Source organism: Nipponia nippon, unplaced genomic scaffold (genome assembly GCF_047370975.1).
Source record: "Nipponia nippon isolate SJK-2023a ecotype South Korea unplaced genomic scaffold, ASM4737097v1 scaffold_11, whole genome shotgun sequence".
In the NCBI taxonomy this organism is placed as follows: Eukaryota; Metazoa; Chordata; class Aves; order Pelecaniformes; family Threskiornithidae; genus Nipponia; species Nipponia nippon.
The window spans coordinates 22,727,316-22,744,009 of NW_028262302.1; the positions used below are offsets into that span (position 1 = coordinate 22,727,316).

At 47.1% G+C, this 16,694-nt stretch overlaps 1 protein-coding gene across 1 annotated transcript in view; it reads right to left on the minus strand.

Moving 5' to 3' along the window:
• Positions 1-12,334: 12,334 nt before the first annotated feature.
• Positions 12,335-16,694, minus strand: part of NUDT14 (nudix hydrolase 14) — a 63,448-nt gene continuing 59,088 nt past the window's right edge. The window contains exon 5 of the mRNA XM_087747023.1: positions 12,335-14,260. Coding sequence (XP_087603149.1) covers positions 14,005-14,260 — 256 coding nt within the window. The 3' untranslated portion in view covers positions 12,335-14,004. The remainder of the gene's footprint in view (positions 14,261-16,694) is intronic.

Genomic DNA, 16,694 nt, shown 5'->3' on the forward strand with positions numbered 1-16,694 from the left:
TTAGTTATTTTGTTTTTCAACACAGTTTTAGGGCCAAACCTGTGACCTTCCCCCATCTTTCCACCCTCCTCACATCAGCTCCTGGCAGCTGCAGGCTGCCAACGTGCTGACCGTCCTCTGGAGCCTGTCGAGTGGTCCATGCTCGGCACCAGCCTCAGGAGTTACATGTAGAAACAAAACTGAACCAGAGGGTAGGTGTGAGCAGCATGAGATGCTGTTGGCCCTGTTGTCCCATCCCACATCTGCTGCACACAGGGACAGAGATGGGGACTGTGGAAAACACATCTTCTCATGGGAAGGAGGTGGGAGCAGGAACGGATGGTGGAGGCTTAGGGGAAGGAGGGGACGGCTGCTTGCCACCCTATACCCATGGTTTCACATACATAACTGATACTCTGAGATGACCCCTGGGTTATCTGAGGATGCAGATTAGCTAAGTACTTGTTTGCAAAGGACAGTTCTTTTACAGTGGTGTGAGTTATCTGAGATGCAGGCTATATGCATGAAAATACAATACTTGAGCTCCTTGATTCAAAGCACTGTGATGTGATAGTGAGATACATATTATAGGGTCTTAAATCATGTCTACAGCCCTGAATAAGAATTCGCATAGTCCTGTCTCAGCATGCACCAGGATCAGGGTCAGACCTGGAAAAGATTCTTTGGGGATGGACTATTCAAGTGCTCCAAATTCCTGCTCGGTCTCTGGAAGAGGATATTGCTTAAGTGCTACCTTCATTTTCCAAGCCTTTCAGCTTGGAGAAAAGCTGTGCCACTTGCGGAGAAGGCCCTGCAGATGTTTGGGCCATAGCAGTTCCATCCAGCCACAGCCCCACTCCTTACACAGGATTACAGCCACAGGGCAGCTGGCAGAGAGTCCAACCTTGGCCCTACCAAAACTAGTGACTTGACTTGCGTGGGCCATGGTTTCACCAGGCACATTACCGCTCTACTTCATATCTTTTTCCATTGTTCGTTAGAACCTAAAATCCAACTGAACAGACCAGCCAGGTACCACTCAGAGAAATGCAGATGTTTTCCAGTGTTTGGAGGAACAAGGATGGTTACCATGTCCCTTCGTCCCAGGCCTCTTGTACCTATTTCTTAGGCAGCATCTCGATAGCTAACCGCAGCACTAACTTCACTCCAGCTGTTTATTCCACAGTTTACAGGGAACATCTGGGCCACTCCTGCATTTGTCCCCACCGAGGGACTTTTGCCTTTCCAGGGATTCTGGAGGATGAACTTGCAACTGAGCTACCTCATGTTAACAGGTGGGCTGATTTCCAGAGGATGTGTTTTTTAATATTGTCTTTATATTTAAATGGCAATATTAAACTTTTGCCATAAGTTCTGGTCCAATATGTCACATCCAGGGGTGAGATCCACGGGATGTTTGAGGTAACCACTCTGACAGGGGAATCAGAGACAGCGGGTAAGAAAAGTGCTGTAGGCAACAAAACCTATCCATGGAGAGAAATTAAACAACCATTGTGGCCCCTCCTGTGTGTATGCCAATACAGCCCCATGCGCAGGGATTGCTTTCAGCAGCTGTGTTTTCCAGGGCATATTTCTAATGGAGAGAAAAGCACTCAAATCTGAAGATTGTGACTTCAGGGCAAAAACTCTTCATCTCTCCAAGCCTCTCCGAGAAAACCCTGAATGTATGATGCCCAATACTGCTAATGAGATGCTCTTTTTTAAATGAGCCTTACTTAAAGAAGACCCAGTTGGTGTGCTGAAGATGACTTTAGATAGGGGAGTTAATTAGTTTGCAAGGCACAGCTGCAAATATCAAACGTTGGGAAAAGCTTGTTGTTTTACCCAACTCTGCAACTCTACAGAGGAAATAATGGTCATGCATTGAAACCGAGAATTACTGGGGGTAGCCTCAAGCCAGGGCTGCTGATAAACAGCAGCAGCAGTAGGGTGGTAAGGCAGGCAGACAACATCTTGAGGAGCCGCAGGGCAGGGCCTCGCTGGGGGCAGCCACCAGCAGATGCTGGAGACACTTTCTTAACCAGAAAAAGGTCCTGGGGGGAGCTCAGAGACAGGTATGGCCCTGAAGGAAGGAAAAGAGCAGTTTCTCCGTACATTTCCATACCTTTGTCCTTTTTCTGGTCAGCTCTGTGGTCAGAAGTCCTGGAAACCCTGTGAGTGCTCCTTTTCCTCAGTAGCAGATCTAGAGTTCGGTGTTGACAGTTCCTTGTAAGCCGGACAGGTTGCTTCAGGAGCTGAGCCAAAACAACCAAGGCAAAGAAACGTGATGCTATCTTCCTGTGTAGTGTAAGTCAACATAGACCCTTCTCTGACAACAATGGAGCTGTATTTATTTGCATCCAAACTGGTTTGGCCCCGAGGTTTCCAATAAAGCCACATCATTTCCATCAGGACAGCGAGCAGCTGAAAATTTCCCTCTGCTTTCAGAGGTCTCTTGAAGCAGGAATGCCTCATATTTCCAAGAAAATTGATGAAACCTGAAAGGATTAAGCCACAGTCCTTTAATCATTACAGTGCGGGACATCTGGACTTCTCATGGGGGTGATAGGAAAAGGATACCATCTAAGATGATCAGAAATGCAACCTAATGACCATGGTTGCTAAGGTCATATACATGCTACAGTTGAAGGTGCGCGGACAACGATTCACCAAGCTCAGGCTCCCCAGGCTGATGCCACTGAACCTGCAGGCATCTCTGTGCTGGGCTCGGTGAAGCCACCAGCCCCATGGTTGCCCCAGCCTGAGCACCTCCATCCTGCAGGAGCCACGCTTCCACATGAGGATGGAGGAAAGGCTTTCTTGGTGGATATTTATGGAGTTATCAGCCTTTCTGGGGCCCTCCATGGTGAGGGGTGCTTCATTTGTGCTGTGCCCTTTGGGCACAGCAGGGTGACAGGGTGACAGGGAGGGTGACAGGGTGACCGGCAGGGTGACAGGGTGACGATGACAGAGAGCTGTATGCCACTGACTGCTTTCCTCCCAGCCCAGCCTGAGCAGACCCAGTCCTTTGGGATCTGGTATCTTCTTTTGTGATGATTTTCCTCAGTGCTGGAAAGCAGCTATACAATGAATTCAATGTAAAAGCATCCCCTTAGATGGGTACCAATACACAGCTTACTGGGGAAAGCACCTTCCTGAAGAAGAGCCTTTGAACACAGCTTGGTTTAACCCTGCCTGTTCTGAGTGTGACAGCAAAGCTCCCGCTGATGGCTGTGAGCAAAATTAAGAGCTTTTGGCTTGTGCGTCTATAATTAGACTGAGCAGAAGGTAAAATATTCCGTTATGACAACTTCAGAGTTGAAAGAAACAGGTCTGAGCGGATGTTGGTTTGCAGGATAAACAAATTAATTCAATTCAGTTTAGTCCTGTCTACTGTTTTAGTCCTTTATTCCTTGATTTAAAGTGTCAAACACAACGCTCATGCTATATGCATGACAAAAAACACATGCCAGGAGAGACACATAAATCTGCAAACAGAAAATATATCCAGTATCCTTGTAGGTCTGCTGTATTTCCCTATGGTCCTTTAACTTTCAGGACCTTGGCTTTTACCCAGGGCTGTGTTCTACAAAGAAAAACTCCATTTTTAAAGCTTAGCAGCTTGCGAGTGAAATGATTGCCTTTGATGCTGAGACCTCTCAGGATTACAGTGCTGTGTTAGGTTGTACTAAATAAGCAGATTGAGCTTCCCAGTCTCCAAATTTTCAGGTGAAAACAACGTCCCTTAGAAAAGGCTGTTTGGTGGCATGATGTTGGGAGGGAGTCGGACCAACCGGCATACACAGGGCTGGGTGCTGAGTCCCTCCCTACGCATCCATCTGTTATCAGCCGGGATGGCACAGTCCTTGAGGCTGGGACTTCCCTTGAAGCAATGGAAAGCCCAAGCCTGTAAAGCATGTTAATGCAAATTACGTCGAAATAAGTTCAGTTGAAAAAAGACAAACAAACAAATAAATAAGGGATCCCTCCTGAAGTCACATGCTCTTTCTGAAAAGTTGAGCTTGGGTTTAAAGGACTTTGCTTCCTTTAGAGGTCTGGGAGAGGTCTGTGGCTCTTCTGACTTCCAAGTTTAGACTGAGACATAATTCAGCCCTTTTAATAACTGAAAGGCATTTGAGTCTTCTTAGTCCAAAGGAACAGATAAGCAGCTTTCTGAGTACTAAAACTCAGGCTGGTTTTATAAGGGGCATTAGTGCAATAGTCTTTCCATGTTTAACAGTGTGTTTTGTAGTCTAATAGGAATATTAGTGTCCACATAGGCTTAGAGGAATCGTCTAATATTTGTATTGTTTGGCATTTACATTTCTTTAAATGTAAATGCCAAACTATTGTAAGCTAAGACAGTATTATGAGCTGAGATGCATGATCTTTGTTGTGAATATGTGAATACATTGGTACACTAAACAGCAAGAGCTAAATGTTTTAATTCGGTAAAGAGGGGGTGAGCGTGTTCAGAAAGTCAGTGCTCAAACACAGATCCCATGGCAGAGTGTAAATGGATGGATCAAAGAAAAGGTAGAGAAGAAAATGGGATCCCAGCCTTCGTGCTGCAACACAGTTCCTGAAGTCCTGGTGCTTTGCTGACCACTTTTTACCTACTGGGCTTATGTATGTCAGTGTTGAAAATTATAGAAATTTTAGAAGAAGAATTAATTTCATCTAGAGCATCCGTGGTTTGCACACAAATGGCTGGCAGGTGGGCTAAGCACCGCCTCAACTTAATGACCAAGAATAACGTTGAACTGCTCTGTATCGGATGCTGCTGCACAGGATCTAACGTCTCCAGGTGGCACAAAGGGGCAGGCACACATCCCTGTGCCCCAGAACGACCCACCTGCCCCCAAACCGGTTAACGGGAAGGAGACAGTTAGTTCCTAACCTGCACAGATGGCTCCTCTTGACTCCCCTGTCTCGTCCCTGCAGCTCAGCCTGGTGTTACGTGGCAGAACGTGTGCTGCTTTGCTGCCAAAACTAGAGGAGCTGCGAAGTGGCCCAAGCTGCAGTTGACTGCTTTCCTGCAGTTATTTATTTTCGTATCAAGGGTAAATGCTCTGCGCTAAATCTGCACTGCTGTATGCTTATTCTGCATGGGCTTTATGAAGCCAGCGAGGAAAAACCAGCCCTGCAAGCACCAGTCCTGCAAAGCTAAACCACCACACTCATCTCTGACTTGTGAGACCCTCTCTGGTCTTTTCCAGAAACAGGACCTTAGAGAACAACATGTTTTACAAGGAAACAACTTTGCTATTTAAAAATGAGTCACTTCATTTAACATTAAACTAGTTGCATTGCATGTTTCCATCTCCTCTCTCCCTGGCAGGCAGCCCTGGGTGGGTACCCGGGTGCAGACGGCAGAAGAAACATGTCGCTCTGTGAGCAGCAGCGCTTGGGGACTGGGTCTGTGGGATGCTCATGTCTCGGCTCCGTGGGCTTTCCCTCTCCTATAGCATCGTTAAACCCATCCTGGAGCAACTACCCCATCTGAGAGGCAGATGGTGGGGGGTGGGCAGTAGCTGGAGCCCCTGCACTCGGAGGCGGGCTGCATAAGCCCAGTTTCTTTGGAAAAGCAGCTAAAAATAGCCAGGGGAGATGTGCCACAGGCTGCGCGCTCCTGGTGCCAGGTTTGTTTTATATTGCAGCAGCGCTGGGACTCGGGCCCAGGCCACGTGCAGCGCCCGGGGCAGAGGGCCGGGGACTGGGGAGGGGGGTACAGAGCCGGGCAGCCACGGGCCAGCCACAGCAGCTGGGCTGGGGCCAACCGCGATGCCCTGCGCTCCGCACCCCTTCACTCCAAGCCGCAGTCCCCGCTGGGTGCCAGCGCGACTCCCGTGGGACCCCCCATCCCCCTGACCCGCACCAAGAGCTGCTCAGGATGATTGCTGGGTCTGAGGAGGCAACAAGGAGGATCGAGGCGGTCTCAGTTTCTTTATCCCTTGTAAGAGGGTTTGCGCTATAAGATGATACCTTACCCCAGAGCAGCCTGGTCAAGTGGAAATCAACACTAGCTAAGTAAACACTGATCATCCTGCTTAGAGACTTGAATTAAAAAGCTTTGCCAATCAGCCTCGATTGATAGAAAAAGGACAGGGCATTAGGATCAGCCATGCAGCTTTAGAAGGCAAGACCTTCACCTCAATTTTTTTTGCTTCTTTTCATGTTTGCTGACACCTCCCCCATTAATCGAACTAGGAGCAGACCTGTATCACTAACTGCAGAATATTTACACATCGCTTTTGCCAGTGAGAAAAAACAAATCGACACATTAGTGTCCATCTAGGACCTAAATCCTGTGCTAGAGAGAGCTGTCACTCTGCTGTGATCAATAAACCCGTTAGCCTTTGCTCAGTGCCTCTCTCTGAGAGCCCCTGGAATCAGATCTTATTATTTTGATGTATTGGTGTTATTTTGACTGCGCTCATCTGAGAGACTGGGATCAGATTGCATGGAAGAGCAATAAAACAAAGAAAAAAATAGAAGGAGAAAAGAAAAAATGAACAAAGGCATTAGAGGTAAAAGAAATCCATTTGAAAAGATGAAGCTGGCAGCATGACCGGCAAGATGCAGCAGACGAGAACACTGAGTACGAAGCTGGTACCTGGCTTGGCCGTCTCCTGCGCATTGCTCCAGCTGTGCGCAGCCCAGAAGCTGCTCAGTGTGACACTGCTGCTGCAAACCAGGGCTGCTGCAGATGGGACAGCCTCCACCCTTAGAAAATCAGCTGGTGGAGGATGCAAAGGGTCGTGGCTGCTTTAGAGGGCCAACGTGAGGCTGTGCAATTTTCATACACACCCGGCATCAGCCTAACTCTGCTCGCTTTTTGCACTAGGAGCCTGTTGCAAGCCCCCCTCCCTGCTCTTTAAAGATATTGCATAAATATCAGACAAAAGTATTGGAGGCAGAGGTTGCTCACCACAGCAAATGGGGTCTTCTGAAGCATTTCCATGACTAAGCACAAATCTTGAATGGGACATTGGCTGCTTTCCCTGTTCCTGAGGTGCACTGATGCTGGTCCCCTGACTTCCCCAGCCATGATGGGAAGAGATGGGACAGATCCTGATACCAGTCCTAAAGACCAAGGAGACACGTGGATGTCCCCCTCCCTCTCCTGATGCCTCTGGAAGGTCCCAGCTCCGGGGGCTGTGTTTAGCCCCGCTGCCCCGACTTGGGGCTCCCCAGTGCTGCCGCAACCCTGCAAACCTGCCAGAGCGGGAGTAAACGTGCTGCAAACCCGGCCTGGGGCTCCACACATGATTGATAGCAGCACGGAGTGGTGGGGCTGGCAAAGTGGATTAGCAGCTGATGGATTGCTGTAACTCAAGCCCTCGCATCCCTGCTGTACCGCCAGCTCCGGGGTCAGCCGCGCTCGGGCTGTGGTACGAACCCAGCCAGGCCAGCCAGCTTCAACTTAAAGTCTGCTGAAGTTGGGAAGCTGTGGAGGGGCAAACCCGAAATTACATCTCTGGGGAGACCCGTGGGGAGTGTTGAAGTGCTTACAAAGTCCCTCATCTTCATATTGAATAGAAAAGAGGAGCAGGAGATAGCATGGCATGGGCTTGCAATACCTCTATTTTTGTTTTCCTGATTTTATTGGAAAAGGAGCACCCTGAAACCCCAGGGCGGGAGCCTGAAGGACAAAACGAAGGAGGTTACGAAAGGAGCAGAGCGGGTTATCGGCGTGAGTGCATTCCTGCGGGGCCGGGAGGGCCGGGCAGCTGAGGCCCCTTTCACAAACCCCGGGGAGCTGTTTGCACAGCGCCCGCCGTTTGTCCCAAGAACATTTCTTAAATTGTTTCTAGCACTCTCAAGTGCGTGATTGTGCCTTGTCCAGTTATTTTAGCGATTGCTGCACGAGCAAAAGTGTTACCTGAACACCCCATCCCCACTAACACACAGTGGGTCTGCCGGAGGACCCACGCAGCAGGTCAGAGCTGGAGGCATGTTGTATTCATCACCACCTCCGTTGGCCAGGTTCATCACAAACCCAATTAGTGACTCTGGCCCCGAAATCTGTCCCCATCCCTGGGCTTGTAGGAGCAGCTGGAGCAGCTGCAGCCCTGGAGGGGACCAGCAGGCTGGAGCACACCGTTTCCCACAGCCCCGACCTCTGCCCATGGCTCCGGGGGAGGCTTTGGAGGTGGTGGCTGGGCTGTGTCACCCATGGGGCACAGGAAGCACTTGGTTCTGCCCGCCAGCACCCATTGAGGATTTTGGAAAGGGCTGGGGAAGGGACTGGCACTGTGCCACACACCCTGAAGCAGTGGGGCAAGGCTCATCACCCATGTTTCCATTGCACCTGGAGCCAGGTGGGATGTTGTCCTCCCAGGCTCATTTTCAGGAGCATTAATTAACTGCTCTATTTTTTCCAAGCCCCTCTCCACAACTCCAAGGGAACAGGATTAAAACCAGGCTGTATTTGCAGTGTGATGGACGTGCACTCGGATGGCATCGTTCGGAGGGGTCAGGCTCTCACACGGGTGGCCTCGACCCCACGAGGTCCCCACGCACACACACGCTGCTCGGGGCTCACGGAGCACCTCGGCTGGCCCCGGCTGGTGGGATGTGGCTGAGCCAGGGCTGGCTCCTGGCTGCCACAAGCACGTCCGTAGCGATCACAGCAACATTTTGCTCTTGTAAAATGATAAAATCATGTCTATCTTACTATTGACTGCTCTACCCATTGCACCCATGCCCCGAACACTGAACCACATGTGGGCACAAGAAGAGACCAGGGATTTTTCTGTTAACAAGGCTGGGGCATGAGGTTAGACATCAATTGACGAGTTTGACAGCCATTCTCGCATTGCCCATTCCCAGCCCATTTTCATCGTAATCAAGTGTCCAAAAGGGGTTTCTCAGAGCACCACTGCTTTTGAATATTTTATTAGAGACTGAAGCCAGCACAGGATATTGAGTACTTCAGCAGCAAAGCAATACAGTGCGTGGCTGGCAGGGTTTAATACGTATCTGATTGTATTTTCAATTACGAGAAATGCACTGAAGCCAGTGCTGAGGCAGGCCAGAGAGTTCTGAATGCCGCAAATCTGGGCCATTTAGCTATGTTATGACTTCTTCTCCTCCCTCATGATTCATCTGGAGAGCAATTAAAGCCCTTGTAAAAATGTGTTCCCAATTAAAGAATGAGACTGGGTCTGAAGGATTAGACAAATTGAGGAGCAACTATTGCAGTAGTGCAGGATTTGTATGAGCATCCCTTTTTTAGTTCATATCAAGCAAAATCCTGTGTGAACCAGGGGGAATGAAAACTGCTGTGGAAAACCTGTTCCAAAGTCCATGGCGTCCTTCCTTAAATTAAATTTGAATCTGGATTGGGGCTGGGGCTTTTGGTGCTCCACCTTACTGCTGAGCTGTTTGAGATGTAGCAAAGCAGAGCAAGCAAAATCCTTTTTGGAGAGGCTGAGCCCAAAGACGGGCTAGATAGCAAATTGCTGGTACCTGCTGGCCAAGCCGCTCGGCAGCATCCCTGGGGCTGCAGGGACCGTGCCGTGCCGTGCCGTGCCCCTGCTCAGGCACCAGCCCTGCCCTGCCCATTACCTCCACTCCGGCGCAGCCACTGAGACCGAAGCCGCAAATCCATCCTGTACGCACAGGCCTTATTCTGATCCCTCTGAAGCCGCTACATGCTTCAGGCGGTGGCTCCTAACAGCTTCAAACAACCGTATTAATCTGTGACAGCCTCCCTTGCCAAAGCACGCAGGGCAGCAAAGGCACAGGGAGCACAGCAGGAGCTGTGCAGCCAGACTTTTATGGCCACAAAGGCCAAGTCGCACCTGCTAACGGTTGTGAATAGACTTGCAGACAGCACCAGGTGTGCCATTTCAACAGATTTCACAACTGGGTGTGCCTTTCATCTATGTATAGAGCCCCGGAGAGGAGATGAAGCGTGCTCGGCAATTGTCCTAATTTAGCAAAAATCCTATTTGTCCAGTGGGTTGCCCTGCTTGGTCAGCACGTGTATTTCAGGAGCAATTATATCGGTTGCCCTTGGCCTGGCCCCGGCCGTGGCCCTGCAGGGAGTCGGGGAATGCCGCTTTTATCGTTGGCGGGGAGGGATGGTAATGAGGAAGCGGGCGAAAAGGCAAGCGGCCGCCTGCCAGGGGAGCGTGCTCCCAGCAGCGCAAGGAGCATCCCCATCAGCCCGGGGGAGTGCGGGCGACCGGGGCACCCTGCACCCCATCCCTGCGCCTGCCCCCACCTACCCCGCCGTGTAATTCAGCTCATTTATTTAAAGTGTCAGCCTTGTAGAGAAGGCGTTTTAATCGTATCACTGTTCAGTGCTTAATACCATGAGACCTGGGAGTAGCTCAGGGCTTGCAGATTCTTTACAAATAGGGTAATAAACAACAATAATAAACAAGGTCCATGTATTTGCAAGATGCTGGTGACGTCTCTTCCGCCACCTAATAGCAAGCCTGACAGTGACATTACATTCAAGATTTTATAATTTCAGGCTTCATTAGAAGCCTGAGTCACAATTTCAGGTTCATTAGATTGTATCTTAAAGCCACATCATAAAGATGAGAGAGATGCTAAGCTTTGTTTTTTAAATGCAGACCACTCAATTGTACTCAATGAAAGAAAGACGCTGATCTCAAGGGGGTGGTTGGATGAGATCAGATCAGATTTTTGCAGGCTGGAGTCAGTATTCATTAGCAGCAAATGGGGACCCTGTTTTATTCTGAACTGTCTGTTCTCCATGGATGTATGTGTGGTGGCACATCCGAAGGATGCATCTAAAACACAGACGTGATTTCAAGATTCCATTAGAAGCACTTTTTTCCTGCCTGGGCTTGGCTGATGTATATCGGATTTGCTCTAATTATGATCTTTGAAATGAGCCCTGGTGAGAGAAGTGGCATCTGAATTGCTCTGGCTGTATTTTTATAAATATGAATCATCTACTGTTTTGAAAAAAGTTCAAGCCCTTTCTCACGCATTTTCAAACCTTCCTAATTCCTTATAAAAATCTCCACCAACATTAACAGGGAAAAGGAAAAGGATGAAGATACATTCGTATTTAGTATTGCAAAGTCAAACACCAGACACAACATCGCTTTATGCACAGCTTTCACTATATTGCATCGCCGCTGTTTCTGTGGAAAACTCCCAAACTGTGGAAGGAAACCAAAGTAATCCCTTCACCATTTTGTTTTTGTTTGAGAATTATGAACTGCAGGGATGGCTGGGCAGAGCACAGGGCCTGGGTGTAGCATCCCTTGGGGCGTGAAGGCTTCAGAGCCATCGCAGTCCCCTGGGGTTTTGTAGGTGTCTGACCAGTGCACCCCTGGGGAGGAACGGACTGGGAGGTGGGGGCAACGCTGCTCAGCTGCTCGGCCGGCCTTCTGGATCATGGAGAAGTGCTGAGGGACTGGTCAGCTCATGCAACTGCCCTCTGTCATGGTTATCCGGAAAAGAAATATAAATTGCATCAAAAAATGTTTAGTCTGAAGCCTGGAGCTTGCATTGGCAAGGTCGCCTCGGAGCACAGCGGAGGGCTGGCGCTGCGTGGCTGTCCCCGTGCCCGGCGAGGGCTGCGGATCCCCTCCCTGTGCACCCCTCTGTGCTGCTGCACCACGTGCCCCTCTCCCCGGCAGTGACATCCCGCTCTCATCCCATCCCTGGGACACCCCTGCTGCTGTTCTGGTGGTTTTAGGGCCTTCATCCTCCCCTGTGCTGGGTACGGCCACGCGCTCTCCCTGGTGGCCCAGCAGCCCACAGCTCATGATGTGCATGTTGCGTGGTGGCACACGCGATCCAGCACTGCCTGACCTGCCTCCTCCAGGGGTGGTCTGATGGGTCCAAACTGAATGCAGGTGCTGAGATTTGAAGACTAATCAGTGAAACGTGTATTTAGTCTGATGAATCACACCTTGAGCGCTTGTCACCCACACGGGTGGGTCAAAGCCTCGGGCTCTCACCAAGGTCGTTAATGCAACGTGAGTGCACCTTGTGAAGCACCGACTCCAGGTCCGGGACGCGGCAGGGGAGGGAATGTCTGACTGGGGGAAAGCTCTCAGCATTGCAGAAAGAGCTTCATTCGTAGTGGAGTTTTGTCCATTTGTAATTCCGGGGCACATGGTATAAATACATAAACGCTGCTTTGAAAAGTTTCAAACTCTGACCCCCCTCCACTACACTGATTTATTTTTCCTTTTTAAATTAAAATTAAATTAAGTAATTTAAATTACTGCATTATGCAGCAAAAAAGGCTTTTGACATGTATACGCACACACTTATTAGCTTGACACTAAACAGATCAACAAGCTACTGTGTAATAATTTTGATGGAATGAAAATAGGTACTTTGGTAACTACAGCCTGGAACAAAAGGCATTATTTATTATACATATTGTAGTAGTTCGTAAAGGCCTCGGCAGCAATCAGGACACATTGTACTCCACCGTAAGACGCAGAGCAGCGTAGACCCCGCCCTAAACTACCTCCCAGTGTAAATACATCAGAGAGACAGAATTTATTTACTTTTCACGATAACTCAGCCCTTGACTCAACACAGACCAGGCACAGTTCAATGCAAATGTGTCTGAACTTTCACAAAAGGTGTCTGACTCCCACAGACTAAGGCTGCCACTCCAGTGGCTTTCCAAGGACCTTTCCTCCCTGTCAGCAGGAAAAACAGCAAGTACCAGTTCTAAAAGCATTTTTTTTTTAAATTATTTATTTATACACCTATTTAGATACGCAGTGATTTTAAATCAGCTACTGGATACCATCAGGCATCTGTACTGCATTTATTCCAGTTGCTATATGAAAGTTTGCATAGTCGCAGTACTCATCTTCTGAACATACTTAGTATCTCAGTAATCCTAGAAGCACATATAATGTAGTCATGTTAATTAACATTAACTCAGTGAATAACATAAACTACTGCATAATTAAATTGCCAGACTTGATTCTCTTTCATTCATGCACTTAACAGTTTCACATGACAAACAGTCCACATCTAAACCACGCTGATAGAATAAATAATATACGTTCTAATTAGACCACATTATTCAATCGAATTGTGTTGCTCAGTACGTCTGTGCAGGTTGTACGTGCTCCAATGTAAACTGCACTAATGATGGCAGAATCTCTCAGTAAAGCACTTCCGATCATTACATTTCCCGGAGCGTTATCCGAGGGGTAAGTCCCATTCTTCCCACTTGGGTGATAAGGAAACTACGACCACAGAACACCTCAGCAAAATCACTTGTATTAAGTCACCTCAGAGTCAAATTAAAAACATTTGGCCTCTCAAGTCCTGCTCTAAAGGACAAAGTTTGATCTAATTAATCAAGTATTACCCATAAAACAAACAAAGAAGCATGTGTTCCAGTAGAAACCCCCATCATTCATCCCTCCATCACGGCCGCTCAGCATTATAGTGGGAACAAACAGAAGCACATAATCTTACAGCTGGTCTATTGTCAAAATGACACATTAGCAGAAGGATTTACAGACGTGTTTGCTTATGAAATAAAGGCTTGCATGTTCAGAAATGCAAACGTTTTCTCTGTACAGGAGCTACACACCACAGAGAAAGCTGCTCCCTGAAAGCTGTGCAGAACTCAGGAACACAGTTAGGATATCTGTGTCTGTTAAGGTTGGCTCCCCCCACCCCCAAAATATCAGAAACTACAGTGAATACACAGCTGCCACTACGTACAGACCACAGAGACAGGCTGGTACAGCAGCTGCACTGAGGTCCCGAGCAGCTCTTCAAAACAGTGGTAGAGCAGTGCCACGAAAAAGGAGAACCTGGACACATTTACTTAGCCTTTGTGCAAAAATCAACATTTGCTTCTCAGAGGCAAATCCTGGCCCCAGTGAAGCCAGCAAGTGTTTTGCTAATGATGGAAATTGGGTCAGGATTTTAATTCAGATTTTACTTCCAAATTTATTTCAAGAAAGATTTGCTTTGTGATGAATTGATCAAGGCAAGCAGTTTTCTGTATCCACAGAACCAGCAGGAAAGCTTTTCTTAAACTCATGGTGTTTTGATTTTATTTTTTTGTAGCTTGGGTGCTATGTTGTTTTGGAACCACATGAAGCTGAAGATGACACCCATCGTCTTTGGGAGAGTCTCATCATAAGCAAACTTCATGCAGTCTTCTAAAGGTATTTCTACAACTTCAATCAGCTCTCCTTCTTCAGGCTGGCCACCTCCTTCGCTGGTTCTCATCTGGTCTGTCACTTCTGCATAAAATAACGTCTGCCTAGAGCCTGTCACACCAACTCCAGACCTGGAAAAAGGCAGAGAGGAAACTTTGGTTTAGGTAAAAAGAAGGTAGCTAGGAACTAGGAATGGAAACCTGGGTCCTTAACTTGTGTCACTAAGCAACATCAAAACGCAAGTCCTTATCCTCTGTTAATGTCATTTAAAACCTATGAATGCAATTTTGTTAATACAGAAATTGATTGCAACTTTTATGCAGAAATACCAACACGTTTGAATATAGTTGCATATGAAATGGACCTGTCTTCATATATGTTCTGCAACTTTGGAAAAATATTAGTTTGGGAGAAAATTAAAAGACCAGTTTTTGAATTGGTGAACTGTTGTTCTACATATACTGAAGTCAACACAAGTTTTTTCAACTGACCTTAGTGAAAGCTGGACTGCACGATGACTCACTGAGATTTACAAACAACACGATGAAGCTCCTCAGTGTATCTGCATGCTATCATGCCACATTCTTGCTTGGTTTTACACAAATATTTAGATTTTTTACTCTTAAGAAGATTATGTTCATTCACAGCTGGAGTCCTCTACTCATGGACTGGGTAGGTCCAAGAGTAGAAAGGCAGCCTGAGAGTCTTTCTCTGTCCTTCTTGAACTTTAGCCTTGACCCAAATGGAGCACTGTAAGCACGCATGCATCTGAAATAATTCAGTCTCCCTGCTAAATTTGCTAGAGTGGATTTAGCTGAGGATATTTTAGATTATGCAGTCTTTCTTCAGCTAGACTGCTTGCTGTGTATTATATTCTTATTTGTTAATCCTCTGTTTCCTTAGGACTATTTCATTTAGGTATTATTAAATAAGGGATAAGTACATAATCCACTCATTTAGTCCTTCCAAGAGAATATTCACATAGTAATTGCAACTTCTTCATTTCACATGATTACAAGTGACTTTTCACATTGAATCTGGATCCAAAGTTCACTGAAACTATGAATGAGGCATCAGGGCAAGCTGAAAAATTAGCTACCATATTATTATACATAGAGAGGATTCTAAGATTCATAGCAGTGTTATGATTTTAGAGTGTATATCAATACTTACCAACCATTAGTCAACTAAATCTTTCAGTTAATCCAGCATAAATCACACCCCATAGCAGGAATTCATCACTCGTCTCTCAATTTTCCAAGAACACTGGTAATTATTTTGTTTGGAGAATTAATAGTGATTATTGAAGTTGGTTTCTTACATCAATATACACTTTTTTTTTTTAAACACAGAATAGGGAGTAAACCAGTGAATTCTTTTCCTAAAATTACTACTGATACATTCTGTGACTTTGGGAAAGATGTTTCACAAGTCCAGGATCGTTCCTGTATCTCTACGAAGTGCTCGAGGAACTTGAGCAACTTTGGCACTTCCAGGAACTTCGAGGGCTGCTATGGGATTTCTTTCATTCTGGGCTCATCACTTTATTTCATTGTCAGTAGTGGGTTTTTTGATACACATTTTAACCAACAAAATGTGACATACTAGGATGCAGCAAGAGGCCAGACTAACAGTTTTCCCTCTCTTTTCCACTCTCACCAAGGCATGTGACCTCCTTCCTCAGTCAATATCTGATTCAGTACCTACTTTCCCTAAGGACCTCTTTTCTGCAGCCACTGTCCTTGCTATTTGTACGCTATTCTGATGACCATCAGAGATGGTTTGCCAACAGAAAAGCTATCCAGGGCTGTACTTGCCACTTGCCACTGGCACTACATCAAATGGTTTCTCAGGACTCCCCATGCCACACTCCCTTTTCCCTTTTCCGACGGGACGCTGCCTGGAAGAGCAATGCCGTTCGCCAGCCATGCTGCCACTCACCTCACCCCTCTGAAGATCCAACCAGCCAACAGTACAACACAAACGCCGTCTTTGAAAGCAGCAGGAGTTGCACACTGGGCCCACCATGCTGGCTTGATCATTCTGATCTCATTATAAACGTAAGGTAGATTAATTTTTCATCAAGTTGCTATCAGCAACCAGCTCGCAAAAGCTGGAATGATGTTTTTTATGCTAATATGCACTGATAGTGCCCTTTCTGCTGTGAGGATGATGGCACACTTTACTGGATTCTCTTTGTGTTAAAATACAATAGATTTTCTTGGTATTATCAAGCAATAATATATAACGTTAAAAAGCAACACTGGCAATGAAATACTGATGAAGAGCAAACAGATCTATTTCACAATCCATCACAGCTGGCTATTTAAGCTCTAGTCATTCAGTGAACAGTCTCCCCCACCTTAATCACTTTGATACCTGTCACTGACCGCTGACCCCTGTGCTACCCACTCCTCACTATCGTAGCTATGGCCACTGGAAGGAGCCTCACTGAGAGAATGTCTTTGTGATGGAATAGTAGATTGTTTGTTCATTTTTTGTTCCCTCTTTTCCTTCGTCTTTTCTTGTGTGAGGAGGCAGAAAGGATTATTTTTTTTAAATCAA